General features: G+C 39.5%; 1 protein-coding gene across 1 annotated transcript in view; it reads left to right on the top strand.

Moving 5' to 3' along the window:
- Positions 1-20876, top strand: part of LOC147343796 (disintegrin and metalloproteinase domain-containing protein 5-like) — a 124738-nt gene that overhangs the window by 14528 nt on the left and 89334 nt on the right. Inside the window, 2 exon segments of the mRNA XM_086380423.1 lie at positions 1207-1381; positions 2503-2568. Coding sequence (XP_086236549.1) covers positions 1207-1381; positions 2503-2568 — 241 coding nt within the window.

Here is a 20876-nt window from a genome sequence, read left to right on the forward strand (position 1 = left end):
CACTGGAGTGGGTTGCCATTTCTTTCTCCAATGCATGAAAGTGAAAAGTGAAAGTGAAGTCGCTCAGTCGTGTCCGACTCTGAGCAACCCCATGGACTGCAGCCTACCAGGCTCCTCCATCCATGGGATTTTCCAGGCAAGAGTACTGGAGTGGGGTGCCATTGCCTTCTCTGCTTTATGTTTTTACAGGTATCTTAATTTTCTAGAGTGATTGACAACGCGGAATGCCTGAGTCTGACTGATACTTTGGCTCTGCTCAGTCATTCTCAGGCAGATAGTACCTTTAACTCAGCCACACAAATGATTTAGAACATGAAGTATCAGGGGAGATACAGGGATTTCAAAGAGAAGCAAGGGACCTAAACTAAGGAGAAGAGTGCGTATGGCTAAAATCTTGGTTAGAACATCAACACCCTAGGTAGAAGTCTTAACCTGTTTAAGCACATAGATGTGTCATAGATGTGTGCAGATGTGCCTACATATTGGCACTTGCCATCTACCTCAACAAGCATTAAATTGTATGCTCCTGCTGAATTTGTATCCCTTGAAGGAGTGGAATTCAGGGTTGAGAGCAGAAATGCGGCACTCTGTGCTCTGTGAAGACTGGCAGAACAGGTCTTCAGGTAGTTAGATATTCTCAGGAGCTGATTTTATGAGCCCAATTTTTGTATTTCCTCATAGCTAGAAAAGCAATAAAATCCTTCATGGTAATGACTATTTCCTGTGACTAGCAAAAGCTTCACGAGACTAGCAGAAACTTTCTACAAAAAATACGTGCTTGATCGCATGTACACCACCTTCACAAAAATCACATATAAACTCTTCTTCCCCACTACCTCTTTAGAACAGTTAGAGCTATCTGAGGTAATATCACCCGGGCTGCAGTCCTCGTTTTGCTCCCAAATAAAACTTGCCTTGCAGCTCTATCATTGTGCATTTTTTTATGTTGACAGATGCATGCCACTAAAACTGGTTTCTTTAAGATAATCAAAATATTTCTATTAGAATATTTGTAATAAAAAGCCAGACATATACTGTGTTATTACTGTCCAGTTCTAGAACAATACCTCAAAGAATAAAGAGAGAAATAGAAAAACCAAGATGACTTTAAATGTAAAAAAAATTGTTTTCTGGCCAACATTTCTTATTAGAATTACAGTTCCAGTAGGATAATTTCAGATTTGTTTTGATTATTTTACTATTCAGGGGAACACTGCAGTTTAAAAACATCTCATATGCACTTGAACCAGTTGAGTCAGTGTCAGGATTCATGCACATGATTTATGAAGAAAAAAATGATATAAGTGCTATCCCTCTGTTACTGGAAAATGACACTTACAGCTATGAGAGATCACAGTATAAAGTCAGAAAAAGTTCAGAAGTAAGTGTGGACTCCTTATTATAATGTATTCTGTGTAATTTTATAAAATGAAAAATACTTTCAGAGCAAAATTTGGTGACTTGTAAATTTTAAGTTTATCTTACTTTTTCATGATGGCATTTCATGACTTTTCAGATGGATTCAGAATGAAATTTTTTGTTATGCTTCTTGTTAGATGAAAGTTTAGCAAAAACTTAGGTAATTGATTTTGGAAACAGATATATGAATATAAGATTATATAAACCAAAAAGCTAATTTTCATATGTGGACATTTGGATAATTAATGTAAATTCTTCCTTTTCCTGAATTATTCTGATAATTTGAGTGAATATGTGATCTGAATTTCTAAATGAGTCTTTGTTATATGAGAATTCAGAAATGGATAATAATAGTGGCTTGCATAAGGTACGTGTAAAGCAAAATGATGAATTCTTCCTCCACAAAGACCTGTAAGCTGCCATAAATAACATTCCTGGCTCCAGTGAACAGTCAGTGATTGTAAACTTTAGTAATATTTTTCTAAACCATGGTTTGTCAAAAGTAGTTTCTAATAATTGATAGCAAAAAAATCTGCCCACATGAAAGATTACTATGAAAAATGATCACAAGGCTAAGGAAAGGAAGGCTTCCCTGGTGGCCCAGTGGTAAAGAATCTGCCTGCCAATGCAGGAGACAAAGGAGACATGGGTTTGATCCATGGGTTGGGAAGATCCCCTGGAGAAGGAAATGGCAAACCACTACAGTATTCCTCTCTGGATAATCCTATGGACAGAGAAGCCTGACAAGCTACAGTCCATGAGGTCACAAAGAGTTGGACAACACTGAATGAGCACACAAGGAAAGGAAAACTTTATGTTATAAACTTAATATTTCTAATATCAGCTATTGTAAAAATCAAATTATGCCTGGGTATTATATACAGCACTGACTCTCACTGAAAATTCTTATTAACCATAGGCATATTTTGGACTGGAATTTTCTGAATAGTACCTAAAATTTGTATTTGAAAATCACCTTAATATATAATCAGTAGCAACATGCCTCTCAGTTTATCTGAACATAATTTCAATAGAACATACACTTTTGGAAATTTCTCAGGACTCATGTTATATGTTTTTCAGAGATCTGGCCATACCAAATTATTCCCTCGATACATTGATATGTATATTGTTGTGGATAAAAATCTGGTAAGTTTTTTTTTTAATATAAATTTATTAATTTTAATTGGAGGCTAATTACTTTACAATGTATTGGTTTTGCCATACATCAACATGAATCCACCATGGGTGTACACGTGTTCCCCATCCTGAACCCCCCTCCCACCTCCCTCCACATACCATCCCTCTGGGTCATCCCAGTGCACCAGCCCCGAGCATCCTGTATCATGTATCGAACCTGGACTGCCAATTCGTTTCACATATGACATTATACATGTTTTGATGCCATTCTCCCAAATCATCCCACTGTCTCCCTCTCCCACAGAGTCCAAAAGACTGTTCTATACATCTGTGTCTCTTTTGCTGTCTTGGATACAGGGTTATCACTACCATCTTTCTAAATTCCATATATATGTGTTAGTATACTGTATTGGTGTTTTTCTTTCTGGCTTACTTCACTCTGTATAATAGGCTCCAGTTTCATCCACCTCATTAGAACTGATTCAAATGTATTCTTTTTAATGGCTGAGTAATACTCCATTGTGTATTTTACCACAGCTTTCTTATCCATTCATCTGCTGATGGACATCTAGGTTACTTCCATGTCCTGGCTATTATAAACAGTGCTGCAATGAACATTGGGGTACACATGTCTCTTTCAATTCTGGTTTCCTTAGTTTGTATGCCCAGCAGTGGGATTGCTGGATCATAGGGCAGTTCTATTTCCAGTTTTTTAAGGAATCTACAAACTATTCTCTGTAGTGGCTGTACTAGTTTGCATTCCCACCAACAGTGTAAGAGGGTTCTCTTTTCTCCACACCCTCTCCAGTATTTATTGCTTGTAGACTTTTGGATCACAGCCATTCTGACTGGTGTGAAATGATACCTCATAGTGGTTTTGATTTGCATTTCTCTGATAATGAGTGATGTTGAGCATCTTTTCATGTGTTTGTTAGCCATCTGTATGCCTTTGGAGAAATGTCTGTTTAGTTCTTTGGCCCATTTTTTGATTGGGTCATTTATTTTTCTGGAGTTGAGCTGTAGGAGTTGCTTGTATATTTTTGAGATTAGTTGTTTGTCAGTTGCTTCATTTGCTATTATTTTCTCCCATTCTGAAGGCTGTCTTTTCACCTTGCTTACAGTTTCCTTTGTTGTGCAGAAGCTTTTAATTAGGTTCCATTTGTTTATTTTTGCTTTTATTTCCAATATTCTGGGAGGTGGGTCATAGAGGATCCTGCTGTGATTTATGTTGGAGAGTGTTTTGCCTATGTTCCTCTCTAGGAGTTTTATAGCTTCTGGTCTTACGTTTAGATCTTTAATCCATTTTGAGTTTATTTTTGTGTATGGTGTTAGAAAGTGTTCTAGTTTCACTCTTTTACAAGTGGTTGACCAGTTTTCCCAGCACCACTTGTTAAAGAGATTGTCTTTAATCCATTGTATATTCTTGCCTCCTTTGTCAAAGATAAGGTGTCCATAGGTGTGTGGGTTAATCTCTGGGCTTTCTATTTTGTTCCTTGATCTATATTTCTGTCTTTGTGCCAGTACCATACTGTCTTGATGACTGTGGCTTTGTAGTAGAGCCTGAAGTCAGGCAGGTTGATTCCTCCAGTTCCATTCTTCTTTCTCAAGATAGCTTTGGCTATTCGACGTTTTTTGTATTTCCATACAAATTGTGAAATTATTTGTTCTAGTCCTGTGAATAATACCGTTGGTAGCTTGATAGGAATTGCATTGAATCTATAGATTGCTTTTGGTAGTATACTCATTTTCACTATATTGATTCTTCCAATCCATGAACATGGTATATTTCTCCATCTATTAGTGTCCTCTTTGATTTCTTTCACCAGTGTTTTATAGTTTTCTATGTATAGGTTTAGTTTCTTTAGGTTGCAATGGTGAATGGAATTGTTTCCTTAATTTCTGTATTTTCTCATTATTAGTGTATAGGAATGCAAGGGATTTCCTTGTGTTGATTTTATATCCTGCAACTTTACTATATTCATTGATTAGCTCTAGTAATTTCCTGGTGGAGTCTTTAGGGTTTTCTATGTAGAGGATCATGTCATCTGCAAACAGAGTTTTACTTCTTCGTTTCCAATTTGGATTCCTTTTATTTCTTTTTATGCACTGATTGTTGTGTCCAAAACTTCCAAAACTATGTTGAATAGTAGTGGTGAAAGTGGGCACCCTTGTCTTGTTCCTGACTTTAGGGGAAATGCTTTCAATTTTTCACAATCTAGGATAATGTTTGCTGTGGGTTTGTCATATATAGCTTTTATTATGTTGAGGTATGTTCCTTCTATTCCTGCTTTCTGGAGAGTTTTTATCATAAATGGATGTTGAATTTTGTCAAAGGCCTTCTCTGCATCTATTGAGATAATCATGTGGCTTTTATTTTTCAATTTGTTAATATGGTGTATTACATTGATTGATTTGCGAATATTGAAGAATCTTTGCATCCCTGGGATAAAGCCCACTTGGTCATGGTGTATGATCTTTTTAATGTGTTGTTGGATTCAGATTGCTAGAATTTTGTTAAGGATTTTTGCATCTATGTTCATCAGTGATGATGAACATCAGTGGCCTGTAGTTTTCTTTTTTTGTGGCATTTTTGTCAGGTTTTGGTATTAGGGTGATGGTAGCCTAATAGAATGAGTTTGGAAGTTTACCTTCCTCTGCAATTTTCTGGAAGAGTTTGAGGAGGATAGGTGTCAGCTCTTCTCTAAATTTTTGGTAGAATTCAGCTGTGAAGCCGTCTGGACCTGGGCTTTTGTTTGCTGGAAGATTTCTGATTACAGTTTCAATTTCTGTGCTTGTGATGGGTCTGTTAAGATTTTCTATTGCTTCCTGGTTCAGTTTTGGAAAGTTGTACTTTTCTAAGAATTTGTCCATATCTTCCACGTTGTCCATTTTATTGGCATATAGTTGCTGATAGTAGTCTCTTATGATCCTTTGTATTTCTGTGTTGTCTGTTGTGATCTCTCCATTTTCATTTCTAATTTTATTGATTTGATTTCTCTTCCTTTGTTTCTTGATGAGTCTGGCTAATGGTTTGTCAATTTTATTTATCCTTTCAAAAAACCAGCTTTTGGCTTTGTTGATTTTTGCTATGGTCTCTTTTGTTTCTTTTGCATTTATTTCTGCCTTAATTTTAAAGATTTCTTTCCTTCTACTAACCCTGGGGTTCTTCATTTCTTCCTTTTCTAGTTGCTTTAGGTATAGAGTTAGGTTATTTATTTGACTTTTTTTCTTGTTTCTTGATGTATGCCTCTATTGCTATGAACCTTCCCCTTAGCACTGCTTTTACAGTGTCCCACAGGTTTTGGGTTGTTGTATTTTCATTTTCATTCGTTTCTATGCATATTTTGATTTCTTCTGCGATTTGTTGGTTATTCAGCAGCGTGTTGTTCAGCCTCTATATGTTGGAATTTTTAATAGTTTTTCTCCTGTAATTGAGATCTAATCTTACTGCATTGTGGTCAGAAAAGATGCTTGGAATCATTTCAGTTTTTTTGAATTTACCAAGGCTAGCTTTATGGCCCAGGATGTGATCTATCCTGGAGAAGGTTCCGTGTGTGCTTGAGAAAAAGGTGAAATGCATTGTTTTGGGGTGAAATGTCCTATATATCAATTAGGTCTAACTGGTCTATTGTATCATTTAAAGTTTGTATCATTTAAATTCCTTGTTAAATTTCTGTTTAGTTGATCTATCCATAGGTGTGAGTGGGATATTAAAGTCTCCCACTATTATTGTGTTATTGTTAATTTCTCCTTTCATACTTGTTAGCATTTGTCTTACATACTGTGGTGCTCCCATGTTGGGTGCATATATATTTATCATTGTTATATCATCTTCTTGGATTGATCCTTTGATCATTATGTAGTGTCCTTCTTTGTCTCTTTTCACAGCCTTTGTTTTAAAGTCTATTTTGTCTGATATGAGTATTGCTATTCCTGCTTTCTTTTGGTCTCTATTTGTGTGGAATATCTTTTTCCAGCTCTTCACTTTCAGTCTGTTTGTGTCCCTTGTTTTGGGCTGGGTCTCTTGTAGACAGCATATATAGGGGTCTTGTTTTTGTATCCATTCAGCCAGTCTTTGTCTTTTGGTTAGGGCATTCAACCCATTTACGTTTAAGGTTATTATTGATAAGTATGATCCCGTTGTCATTTACTTTATTGTTTTGGGTTCGAGTTTATACTCCCTTTTTGTGTTTCCTGTCTAGAGAAGATCTTTAGCATTTGTTGAAGAGCTGGTTTGGTGGTGCTGAATTGTCTCAGCTTTTGGTTGTCTGTAAAGCTTTCGATTACTCCTTCATATCTGAATGAGATCCTTGCTGGGTACAGTAATTTGGGCTGTAGGTTATTTTCTTTCACCACTTTAAGTATGTCCTGCCATTCCCTCCTGGCTTGAAGAGTTTCTATTGAAAGAGCAGCTGTTATCCTTATGGGAATCCCCTTGTGTATTTGTTGTTTTTCCCTTGCTGCTTTTAATATTTGTTCTTTGTGTTTGATCTTTGTTAATTTGATTAATATGTGTCTTGGGGTGTTTTGCCTTGGGTTTATCCTGTTTGAGACTCTCTGGGTTTCTTGGACTTGGGTGATTATTTCCTTCCCCATTTTAGGGAAGTTTTCAACTATTATCTCCTCAAGTATTTTCTCATGGTCTTTCTTTTTGTCTTCTTCTTCTGGGACTCCTGTGATTTGAATATTGGGGCGTTTGACATTGTCCCAGAGGTCTCTGAGATTGTCCTCATTTCTTTTAATTAGTTTTTCTTTTTTCCTCTCTGATTCATTTATTTCTACCATTCTATCTTCTACCTCACTAATCCTATCTTCTGCCTCCGTTATTCTACTATTTGTTGCCTCCAGAGTGTTTTTGATCTCATTTATTGCATTATTCATTATATATTGACTCTTTTTTATTTCTTCTAGGTCTTTGTTAGACCTTTCTTGCATCTTCTCAATCCTTGTCTCCATGCTATTTATCTGTGATTCCATTTTGTTTTAAAGATTTTAGATTATTTTCACTATCATCATTTGAAATTCTTTATCAGGTAGATGCCCTATCTCTTCCTCTTTTGTTTGGTTTGGTGGGCATTTATCCTGTTCTTTTACCTTCTGGGTATTCCTCTGTCTCTTCATCTTGTTTATATTGCTGTGTTTGGGGTGGCCTTTCTGTATTCTGGCAGTTTGTGGAGTTCTCTTTATTGTAGAGTTTCCTCGCTGCTGTGGGGGGGTTGTACAGGTGGCTTGTCAAGGTTTCCTGGTTAGGGAAGCCTGTGTCGGTGTTCTGGTGGGTGGAGCTGGATTTCTTCTCTCTGGAGTGCAGTGAAGTGTCCAGTAATGAGTTATGAGATGTCAATGGGTTTGGAGTGACTTTGGGCAGCCTGTATATTGAACCTCAGGGCTATGTTCCTGTGTTGCTGGAGAATTTTCAGGGTATGTCTTACTCTGGAACTTGTTGGCCCTTGGGTGGTACTTGGTTTCAGTGTAGGTATGGAGGCGTTTGATGAGCTCCTATTGATTAATGTTCCCTGGAGTCAGGAGTTCTCTGGTGTTCTCAGGATTTGGACTTAAGCCTCCTGCTTCTGGTTTTCAGTCTTATTTTTACAGTAGCCTCAAGACTTCTCCATCTATACCGCACCATTGATAAAACATCTAGGTTAAAGATGAAAAGTTTCTCCACAGTGAGGGATACCCAGAGAGGTTCATAGAGTTACATGGAGACGAGAATAGGGAGGAGGGAGATAGAGGTGACCAGGATGAGATGAGGTGGAATCAATAGAGAAGAGAGCAAGCTAGCCAGTAATCACTTCCTTATGTGTGCTCCACAGTCTGGACTGCTCAGAGATGTTCACGGAGTTACACAAGAGAAGAGGGAGGAAGGAGACAGAGGTGGCTAGGAGGATAAAGCGGGGAATCAAAAGGAGAGAGACAGATCCAGCCAGTAATCAGTTCCCTAAGTGTTCTCCACCGTCCGGAACACAGAAAGAGATTCACAGAGTTGGGTAGAGAAGGGTGAGGGAGGAGATAGAGGCAACCTGGTGGAGAAAAAGGAGAGTCCAAAGGAGGATAGAGCAGTCAAGCCAGTAATCTCGCTCCCAAGTAAAAATGGGTACTGAAAATTGGGTTCTTAAAGGTACAAATTGATAACAAATACCAAAAAGCAAGGATTAAAAGTCTAGAGTAGAGGTTGGGTTTTCAAAAATTCAATATTAAAGGAAAAAAAAGTCACAAAAATTATAATATATATATCTGAAGTTTGCTTTAAAAAATAGAGTCTCTTTTTTTTCAAAGTAATAATAGGTTATAAAAATGAAAATTAGAGGAGTAATAGAAGACCTAAAAATAAAAAAAATTAAAGAATGATAGTAAAAGTAGTAAAAATATATCTAGGACTTTCTCTGGTGTTGTTGTGGGCAGTGTGGGGGTCTGTTCATTTTCAGATAGTTCCTTGATCCAGCTTATATTTCTCAAGATCTATAGGCCTCTTCCTATGTGGTCAGTACTAATTACAGGGTTTTAATCTATTGCACCTGTCGCTTCCAAGGAGGTTCCCTCTGTTTTCGCTCCTTCTGTTTGCAGGTCTCTTCAGTGTCTAATTTCCACCTTGACACAAGGGGGCAGTGGTGAACACCTTTTTAGGCTCACCTGTTCAGTCGCGCTGTGGGGAGGGAGGGATGCTGCAAACAAATAACACTGGTGTGTGCTCGCAGTATCTCAGCCACATTGGGTTTGCCCCCGCTCACAGCGTGTGTGCTTTCCCTGTCTACACTGCTTAGGCTCTAGGTTGCTCTACTGGGAACTGTCTGAGGCTGGCCCTGGGTTGTATGCAGTTCCCAGGTCTAAGCCGCTCAGGTTCAGGCATTCGGGTAGTCCTCAAAGGTGCAGACTTGCTTGGGCCTGCATTTTGTGCCCTTCCCAGGTCCGAGCAGCTCAGGTGACCAGGTGTTTGGCGAGCGTGGTCTCTGCAACTTATCGCCTCCCCTGTCCCTGCCGCTCGGTTTTCTGGGTGTACAACCGGTGCACCTTCTCAGGCGGATGTTGACCGTCCAGAATCTTGAGAAGTCTTTTTTTTTTTTTTTAATTTTTTAAAATATAAATTTATTTATTTTAATTGGAGGTTAATCACTTTACAATATTGTATTGGTTTTGCCATACATCAACACGAATCCGCCACAGGTATACACGTGTTCCCCATCCTGGACCCCCCTCCCTCCTCCCTCCCTGTACCATCCCTCTGGGTCGTCCCAGTGCACCAACCCCAAGCATCCAGTACAAGAAGCCTGCTTGCAGTTTGGTAGATAATGCCTTTCTGGGGTCGGGATTGCCCCTTTCTGGTTCTGGCTGCCCTGGCCTGCCTGTCACTGGAGGGGGATGGGTCAGCCTGCAGCTGGCTAGCTGTGCTCAGTCCTTTGTTCTGTGAGCGGGCCTTAAGGTGTCTTAGGTAACGGCTTTTCACGTGGTAGCTATCCCACAGCCTAGTTTGCTAGCCCAAGTTAGTTCCCTCAGATTGCCCTTGGAGCATTCAGGCCCAGTCCTTACTCTAAGCAGAGCAGCCCGCACCTCCCCGCCCAGCCCCCGCTTGCTAATGGCGGATGCAGGCGTCTGTGCTGCTTCCCCGCTGGGAGTTACCGTTGGGCGCGTAGTCTGTGGGTTTTAATTATTTATTTATTTTTCCTCCTGGTTATGTTGCCCTCTGTGGTTCCAAGGCTCGCCACAGACTTGGCAGTGAGAGTGTTTCCTGGTATTTGGAAACTTCTCTCTTTTTCAAGACTCCCTTCCTGGGATGGAGCTCCATCCCTACCTCTTTTGTCTCTCTTTTTATCTTTTGTATTTTTTCCTACCTCCTTTCGAAGACAATGGGCTGCTTTTCTGGGTGCCTGATGTCTTCTGCCAGCATTCAGAAGTTTTCTTATGAAATTTACTCAGCTTTCAAATGTTCTTTTGATGAATTTGTGGGGGAGAAAGTGGTCTCCCTGTCCTATTCCTCCACCATCTTAGGACCGCCCTCCAGTTTTTTCTTTTTTTTTGCACTTACAGTTTTAAATGATTTAATAATTGTCTTTAACTTGATTTCAATTATATAATGAAAATTTAAAAACCATTTCCTGTTAAATGTTTATTATTTTGCTTTTACCATAAATGAATTCTTAAAAATTGTGACTATACCAAGTTTTTGTTAATTCATTTATTTTGTATTATAGGCGCTCTTAATCGCTTTTTTAAAGTGAACTATCTTTTCATTTTTAAAGCTTGCCTGCTAGTTTTCTGTCTTTTTTTTTTTTTTTTTCCAGAAGGGCTACATCCTCAATGGAAATGTAGATTAGAATTCCTCCGAACTCTCAAACCCCACATACAATAATATTTAATTTCCTCAGCTTAATTGGAAGAGTAGTCTACTACAAAACAAATACGCCACTCCTTTTAAGCAAAAAGAGAAAATGAGTTATCTGTTTTGTTCTAGCTAAGTTCTAGGTAAACAAGTTATGTTTCATTCAACTAACTTCAAGGTCAATGAAATGACAATTCTCGTAGTGAGGATGCATGACTGTACTTTAGGTCTCATAGATTTAGGTTTTGAGTTTATACAACATAAGTGGTTAGTAGATTCTAAACTAGAAAGTTACATTTGACCCATGTTGGTAGATTTGAGGGCAGCTGATGGAAGCAAGTCATACTTTTCTCTGGAGGAATGCAAGTTCAAGCAGGATTCCTACAGATGAATATCAGCCATATATGAGCTCAAAATTCATAAGAGATTTAACCACCATGTCAAGGGTTAGCAAAACAAAAAATCATACATTAGACCCAGAAAACTTGTAGATATTAAAATTTTAAGATATAAGTTATAAAGTATGTTTTTTCCCAGAAGGAAGTCACTGATTCTGGAGAGGTAAATATGAGTCAGGAAAGCTGAGCTAACTCTTGGCAGAGGTCACAGAGATTGAAGTGCGTGACTCATTAAAGAACTGGAGGATTTTTTAGCATGGCTAAGGTGACCAACACATACACTAAAATCGTATTTCTATAAAATTACAAAGCAGTTCAAAGTAGGAGAACAGAATTTTAAGCACAATTATCATAAGGAAGGCAAAAAAGGGGAAGAAAAATGTACATTAAGTATTGCATAAATATGGAACAAATTAAAAGCTAAGATTAAGATAAAATATTTCAAGTAAAATATGTAAATAACTATGGTAGATGTAGAGAGACTAAGTACTGCAGTTAAAATCCAATGTTAAGGACTTCCCTGAAGGTCCAGTGGGTAGGAATCTACCTGCCAGTGCAGGGGACATGGGTTTGATCCCTGGTCTGGGAAGTTTCCACATGCTGCGGAGCAAACAAGCCCTTGTGTCCTGCAGCTACTGAGCCCACACTCTAGAGCCCATGAGCTGCAACTACTGAAGCCCTGTGCCTAGAGCCTGTGCTCCACAACAAGAGAAGCTACCGCAATGTGAAGCCTGCACACTGCAGTGAGAGAGTAGCCTCCACTCACCATAATTAGAGAAAGCCCACACATAGCAACCAAGTCCCAATGCAGCCAATAAATAAATAAATAAAATCCAATGATAAGGTTTAATTAAAACAAAAGAACAGAGTATGATGCAAGACATACATACACATAACACACACACATACATACATACATATACCCTCTGCTTACAACTGACATATCAAAAATAATATGATATGTCATGACAGTAGAAGGCTATAAAACTATACTGTAAAAACAAAAATTCTAAAATAAAAGACAAAGTAGACTTAAAGGTAAGTGTAAGTTGTCTCTTACTGTGTGGCATACCTCTCCAACATTTAGTGGTTTAAACCAGTAATTGTTTATTTATTTGATTGGAAGCCCAGAGACCCTTTTGGACTTTTATCAGAACCTTTTATCTAATCTGGTGGCCTTTCATCAATACAGCGATCTTAAAACCTTTGTAGTCGTCCTTTTTTTTTTTTTAAAAAAAAAAACGGGATTACTTTTTAGCCACCTTTTTTTCCTCACACAGAAAATGTTCTTTATTACGATACAGCTAAAAAGGTTTCAACAACTGTATCTAAGCAAAATATATGTTGCTATGTGGTTACCTGTGGCGGGTTTGAGAATTGACTGTGATCTTCATGAAGCCCAGTGGGGAGCTTGCAAAAGATCTCTTAGTGCCTTTTCTTGAAATAGCCCACCAGTGTGAAATTATTCACTTCTCAAACTGTTTCCTAATAAAAGACTACAGAGTTTATTTTATTTGTTTAGCATAATGTCCTAAACTTTCATCTATGTTGTAACATGTAGCATTATGTCCTTTTTTAAGGCTGCAAAATGTCCCATTATGTCCCCCTATACAAAATTTTCTTTATCCAGTCACCTGTTAATGGACTTTTGACTTTCTCCCACTTCTTTGCTATTGTGAGTAACAATGCAAGGAACATGCATGTGTAAATATCTCTTTGAGATCTTTCTTCTTTGAATGTTTGGTAAAATATGTTAGTGAATCTACTGCATCTTGGATTTTACTTTATTCTGTGGCTTTTGATTACTGGTTCAATCTAATTATTCATTATTGATCTAGTCACATATTTAATATTTTTGTGTATTTCAGTCTTGATTGGTTAGGTTTCTAAGAATTTTTCTTGGCTTTTCCAATTAGCTTGTACCTATTCATAGTAGTCTCTTAAAATCCTGTTTATTTTTGTGATATCCATTGTAATGTCTTCTTTTCATTTTTAATTTTAGTTTTCTGTATATTCACTTAAAATTTTTAAATTTTATATTGAAGTATGGTTGATTTTCAGTGTTGTACTAGTTTTGGGTGTACAACAAAATGATTCAGTTATATCTATATATATCTATATATACACATATACACACATACATGTGTATGTGTATATTTATTTGTTTTCAGATTCTTGTCCCATATAGGTTATTATAAAATACTGAATATACTTCCCTGTGCTACATGGTAGGCCCTTGTTGATTATCTATTTTAAATATAGTCAGTTCAGTTCAGTCCCTCAGTCATGTCTGACTTTTGCAACCCCATGAATTGCAGCATGCTAGGCCTCCCTGTCCATCACCAACTCCTAGAGTTCACTCAGACTCAAGTCCATCGAGTCAGCGATGCCATCCAGCCATCTCATCCCCTGTGGTCCCCTTCTCCTCCTGCCCCCAACCCCTCCCAGCATCAGAGTCTTTTCCAATGAGTCAACTCTTCCCATGAGGTGGCCAAAGTACTGGAGGTTCAGCTTTAGCATCATTCCTTCCGAAGAATACCCAAAACTAATCTCCTTTAGGATAGACTGGTTGGATCTCCTTGCAGTCCAAGGGACTCTCAAGAGTCTTCTCCAACACCACAGTTCAAAAGCGTCAATTCTTCGGTGCTCAGCTTTCTTCACAGTCCAACTCTCACATCCATACACGATCACTGAAAAAACCATAGCCTTACTAGACGGACCTTTGTTGGCAAAGTAATGTCTCTGCTTTTGAATATGCTCTCTAGGTTGGTCATAACTTTTCTTCCAAGGAGTAAGCGTCTTTTAATTTCATGGCTGCAGTCACCACCTGCAGTGATTTTGGAGCCCCCCAAAATAAAGTCTGACACTGTTTCCACTGTTTCCCCATCTATTTCCCATGAAGTGATGGGACCAGATGCCATGATCTTCGTTTTCTGAATGTTGAGCTTTAAGCCAACTTTTTCACTCTCCTTTTCACTTTCATCAAGAGGCTGTTTAGTTCCTCTTCACTTTCTGCCATAAGGGTGGTGTCATCTGCATATCTGAGGTTATTGCTATTTCTCCTGGCAATCTTGATTCCAGCTTGTGCTTCTTCCAGCCCAGCATTTCTCACGATGTACTCTGCCTATAAGTTAAATAAGTAGGGTGACAATATACAGCCTTGACGTACTCCTTTTCCTATTTGGAAAAAGTCTGTTGTTCCATGTCCAGTTCTAATTGTTGCTTCCTGACCTGCATATAGGTTTCTCAGGAGGAAGGTCAGGTGTTCTGGTATTCCCATCTCTTTCAGAATTTTCCACAGTTTATTGTGATCCACACAGAAAAGGCTTTGGCACAGTCAATAAAGCAGAAATAGATGTTTTGCTGGAACTCTCTTGCTTTTTTGATGATCCAGAGCATGTTGGCAATTTGATCTCTGGTTCTTCTGCCTTTTCTAAAACCAGCTTGAACATCTGGAAGTTCACGGTTCACATATTGCTGAAGCCTGGCTTCGAGAATTTTGAGCATTCCTTTACTAGCGTGTGAGATGAGTGCAATTGTGTGGTAGTTTGACCATTCTTTGGCATAGCCTTTCTTTGGGATTGGAATGAAAACTGACCTTTTCCAGTCCTGTGGCCACTGCTGAGTTTTCCAAATGTGCTGGCATATTGAGTGCAGCACTTTCACAGCATCATCTTTCAGGATTTGAAATAGCTCAACTGGAATTCCATCACCTCCACTAGCTTTGTTTGCAGTGATGCTTTCTAAGGCCCACTTGACTTCACATTCCAGGATGTCTGGCTCTAGGTGAGTGATCACACCATCGTGATTATCTTGGTGGTGAAGATCTTTTTTTGTACAGTTCTTCTGTGTATTCTTGCCACCTCTTCTTAATATCTTCTGCTTCTGTTAGGTCCATACCATTTCTGTCCTTTGTCAAGCCCATCTTTGCATGAAATGTTCCCTTGGTATCTCTAATTTTCTTGAAGAGATCTCTAGTCTTTCCCATTCTGTTGTTTTCCTCTATTTCTTTACACTGATCGCTGAAGAAGGCTTTCTTATCTCTCCTTGCTATTCTTTGGAACTCTGCATTCAGATGCTTATATCTTTCCTTTTCTCCTTTGCTTTTTGCTTCTCTTCTTTTCACAGCTATTTGTAAGGCCTCCTCAGACAGCCATTTTGCTTTTTTTGCATTTCTTTTCCATGGGGATGATCTTGATCCCTGTCTCCTGTACAATGTCACGAATCAGTCCATAGTTCATCAGGCACTCTGTCTATCAGATATAGGCCCTTAAATCTATTTCTCACTTCCACTGTATAATCATAAGGGATTTAATTTAGGTCATGCCTGAATGGTCTAGTGGTTTTCCCTACTTGCTTCAATTTACATCTGAATTTGGCAATAAGGAGTTCATGATCTGAGCCACAGTCAGCTCCTGGTCTTGTTTTTGCTGACTCTATAGAGCTTCTCCATCTTTGGCTGCAAATAATGTAATCAATCTGATTTTGGTCTTGACCATCTGGTGATGTCCTTGTATAGAGTCTTCTCTTGTGTTGTTGGAAGAGGATGTTTGCTATGACCAGTGTGTTCTCTTGGCAAAACTCTATTAGCCTTTGCCCTTCTTCATTCCGTATTCCAAGGCCAAATTTGCCTGTTACTCCAGGTGTTTCTTGACTTCCTACTTTTGCTTTTAGTCCCCTATAATGAAAAGGACATCTTTTTTGGGAGTTAGTTCTAAAAGGTCTTGTAGGTCTTCATAGAACCGTTCAACTTCAGCTTCTTCAGCATACTGGTTGGGGCATAGACTTGGATTACTGTGATACTGAATGGTTTGCCTTGGAAACAAACATAGATCATTCTTTTGTTTTTGAGATTGCATCCAAGTACTGTATTTTGGACTCTTCTGTTGACCATGATGGCTACTCCATTTCTTCTGAGGGATTCTTGCCCAGAGTAGTAGATATAATGGTCATCTGAGTTAAATTCACCCATTCCAGTCCATTTTCGTTTTTTTTTTTTTTTTAAATTCCTGATGCCTCACATGATATCTGAGCATTTGAATTAGCTATCTCTAAGCAAGGTCTGATGCCGTAAAAAGAAGTATTGCATAGGAACTTGGAATGTCAGGTCCATGAATCAAGGCAAATTGGAAGTGGTCAAACAGGAGATGGCAAGAGTGAAGCACCTGAATGCAGAGTTCCAAAGACTAGCAAGAAAAGATAAGAAAGCCCTCTACAGCGATCAATGCAAAGAAATAGAGGAAAACAACAGAATGGAAAGACTACAGATCTCTTCAAGAAAACTAGAGATACCAAGGGAACATTTCATGCAAAGATGGGCTTGATAAAGGGCAGAAATGGTATGGACCTAACAGAAGCAGAAGATATTAAGAAGAGGCAGCAAGAATACACAGAAGAACTATACAAAAAAGATCTTCATGACCAAGATAATCACGATGGTGTGATCACTGACATAGAGCCAGACATCCTGGAATGTGAAATCAAGTGGGCCTTAGAAAGCATCACTACGAACAAAGCTAGTGGAGGTGATGGAATTCCAGTTGAACTATTCCAAATCCTGATGGATGATGCTGTGAAAGTGCTGCACTCAATATGCCAGCACATTTGGAAAACTCAGCAGTGGCCACAGGACTGGAAAAGGTCAGTTTTCATTCCAATCCCAAAGAAAGGCTATGCCAAAGAATGGTCAAACTACCGCACAATTGCACTCATCTCACATGCTAGTAAAGGAATGCTCAAAATTCTCGAAGCCAGGCTTCAGCAATATGTGAACCGTGAACTTCCAGATGTTCAAGCTGGTTTTAGAAAAGGCAGAGGAACCAGAGATCAAATTGCCAACATGCTCTGGATCATCGAAAAAGCAAGAGAGTTCCAGCAAAACATCTATTTCTGCTTTATTGACTGTGCCAAAGCCTTTTCTGTGTGGATCACAATAAACTGTGGAAAATTCTGAAAGAGATGGGAATACCAGACCACCTGACCTTCCTCCTGAGAAACCTATATGCAGGTCAGGAAGCAACAATTAGAACTGGACATGGAACAACAGACTTTTTCCAAATAGGAAAAGGAGTACGTCAAGGCTGTATATTGTCACCCTACTTATTTAACTTATAGGCAGAGTACATCGTGAGAAATGCTGGGCTGGAAGAAGCACAAGCTGGAATCAAGATTGCCAGGAGAAATAGCAATAACCTCAGATATGCAGATGACACCACCCTTATGGCAGAAAGTGAAGAGGAACTAAACAGCCTCTTGATGAAAGTGAAAAGGAGAGTGAAAAAGTTGGCTTAAAGCTCAACATTCAGAAAACGAAGATCATGGCATCTGGTCCCATCACTTCATGGGAAATAGATGGGGAAACAGTGGAAACAGTGTCAGACTTTATTTTGGGGGGCTCCAAAATCACTGCAGGTGGTGACTGCAGCCATGAAATTAAAAGACGCTTACTCCTTGGAAGAAAAGTTATGACCAACCTAGAGAGCATATTCAAAAGCAGAGACATTACTTTGCCAACAAAGGTCCGTTTAGTCAAGGCTATGCTTTTTCCAGTGGTCATGTATGGATGTGAGAGTTGGACTGTGAAGAAAGCTGAGCACCGAAGAATTGACGCTTTTGAACTGTGGTGTTGGAGAAGACTCTTGAGAGTCCCTTGGACTGCAAGGAGATCCAACCAGTCCATTCTGAATGAGATCAGCCCTGGGATTTCTTTGGAAGGAATGATGCTAAAGCTGAACCTCCAGTACTTTGGCCACCTCATGGGAAGAGTTGACTCATTGGAAAAGACTCTGATGCTGGGAGGGATTGGGGGCAGGAGAAGAAGGGGATGACAGAGGATGAGATGGCTGGATGGCACCATTGAATTGATGGACATGAGTTTGAGTGAACTCCAGGGTTGGTGATGGACAGGGAGGCCTGGCGTGCTGCGATTCATCGGGTCGCAAAGAGTTGGACACGACTTAGCGACTGATCTGAACTGAACTGAAATGTTTCTAGACGTTACAGACTCCCTTTGGGAGAGATAGTCCTTCACCATTAAAATTAGTTTGAGACTTTGGGAGTGTCAGCAGGTAGTGTCTTTGGGTAAATAGGGTTTGCAGTAAGACTCTATTTTTGTTGTATGAGGCTACTGCCTGAGGGCTGAGGTCACCTGGGTGGGGTGCTGGCTAAGAACAGTAGTATAGGATTCGTGGCTTAGTTCTCTGTCCAAGTGCGGCTATAGGATGGGCTCCACAGTTGCCTGGATTCTCTAGTCAGGCATCCTAGATGATCAGGACTGGGTCCATACTCAGCAGTAGGCAGGTCTATGAATTAGCTTCCCTTACCTGGTGTGCCGGCAGAATGAGCACCATGGCCTCCATGGCTCATGCTAGAGGACCTGAATCAGGCAACACTTTGCACTGAATTCCCTGGTCAAATAAGGCTGCCAGTTTTGCTCTGCAAAAGCAGACAGTTATGAGCTGTGTTCTCTGTTCAGTGCTCCTATACTCAGTGTCATGATACATGCTACACAGCACCCTGTACCCTCAGGTATGGGCCTGGACTGAAGGCTGTATTCAGAAGTGGGCTGAGCTCTGAATTAGTTTCCCTGCCTGGGTGAAGTCCCTGTACAGGTTCCAGTTCCAATCAGCCTTTTGTCAGGGGATCAAATTAAGCAGAACTATGCAAAATGTTCACTGACCTGGTGGGCACTGTAATTGTGCAGATTGATAGGAAACTGGATGGGCTGTCTCCTCAATGACTGTTCTAAACTGGAGTTGTAGGATGTGCTGTGCTGTGCTTAGTGGCTCAGTCATGTCTGACTCTTTGACACCTCATGGACTATAGCCCACCAGACTCCTCTGTCCATGGACTATAGCCCAACATGCTCCTCTGTCCATGGGGATTCTACAGGAAAGAATACTGGAGTGGGTTCCCATGCCCTCCTCCGGGGATCTTCCAAACCCAGGGATCAAATCCAGGTTTCCTCCATTGCAGGCAGTTTCTTTACCATGTGAGCCACCAGGGAAGCCCAGGAATACTGGAGTAGGTAGCCTATCCCTTCTCCAGAGGAACTTCCTGGCCCAGGATTCAAACTGGGGTCTCCTGCATTGCAGGTGGATTCTTTACCAGCTGAGCTACCTGGGAAGTTGCAGGATGGGCTACACAGATTCCCAGATCTCCAGTTAGGTTTCCTCATCAGACTAGGTGAGGCTGTATTTAACTTCGGGTGGTGGTATAAATGAGTTCCTTGCCCAGTTAGGGCTGCCAAACAAGCCCTGGACTGGAAATTATATTTTTGGATCAAATAAGAAAGACTGTACTCTAACTTCCCTGGACACTCAGGGCCATTGCCTTGGCTCTGCAGACAAGAGAGCCACTGGCTGGGCTCTCTGCTCAAGTACTACTGTAATTGGAGCTGCAGGGTGGGCTAGTGAGATTCCCAGAAGCTCTGGTTAGGTTTTTCTGTTGGCAGGGTTGGAGGTTGTTTTCAGCGTTAAACTGATCTGTGGATTAGCATTTTGCCCAGAGATATTTTATATTTGACATTACATATTATATATCGTTAGATATGACATATAGATATTATATAATTTATGTATAGTTAATACTTACGGCACAAATATTATTTATTATTCCTGTTATATATTTAATTTTATTGAATAAATGTTAAGTTTCTTGAGCATGATAATGGTATAGTACACAAATAGCAGAGAGTCCTTATTCTTAAGAACTATATGCTGAAGTGTTTTTAGCTTACTGTCATATGTAATTCAACAAAATGAAAAATGTATGCCCAGTTCCGCATCCACAGACAGATAGAGGAAGGTATATAGAAAGAACAAATGGTAGCAAATATTAATAATAAATTAATCTAGGTGAAGGATATATGGATAGTCCTTGAATTTTAAATTTTTTCTAGATTGATTTTTTTCAGAATAAAAAGTATGCACTGTTTGTCAGAATTAATGAATCCTTAAAATAGGATATATGGAACAATGGACTGGTTCAAACTTGGGAAAGGAGTACAAGCCCAAATACTGTCACCCTGCTTATTTAACTTCTATGCAAAGTACATATGCCAGACTGGATGCATCACAAGCTGGAATCAAGATTTCTGGGAGAAATATCAGCAACCTTAAATGCAGATGATACTACTCTAATGGCAGAAAGTGAAGAGGATCCAAAGAGACTCTTGATTAAGGTGGAAGAGGAGAGTGAAAAAGCTGCCTTAAAACTCAATGTTCAAAACACTAAGATCATGGCATCTGTTCCCATCATCTCATGGCAAATAGAAGGGGAAAAAGTGGAAAGAGAGACAGGTTTTATTTTCTTGGGCTCCAAAATCACTGTGGATGGTGATTGTGGCCATAAAATTAAAAGATACTTGCTCACTGGAAGGAAATCTATAACAAATCTAGACAGCATATTAAAAAGCACAAGCATCACTTTGGCAACAAAGGTCCATATAGTCAAAGCTATGGTGTTTCTAGTAGTCATGTACAGATGTGAGAGTTGGACCATAAAGAAGGATGAGTGCAGAATTTATACTTTTGAATTGTGGTGTTGGAGAAGACTCTTGAGAGTACTTCAAGGGGATCAAGCCAGTCCATCCTAAAGGAAGTCAA

This window comes from Bos grunniens, chromosome 27 (assembly GCF_055505025.1).
Source record: "Bos grunniens cultivar Pamir isolate PY7600 chromosome 27, Bosgru_T2T1.0, whole genome shotgun sequence".
In the NCBI taxonomy this organism is placed as follows: Eukaryota; Metazoa; Chordata; class Mammalia; order Artiodactyla; family Bovidae; genus Bos; species Bos grunniens.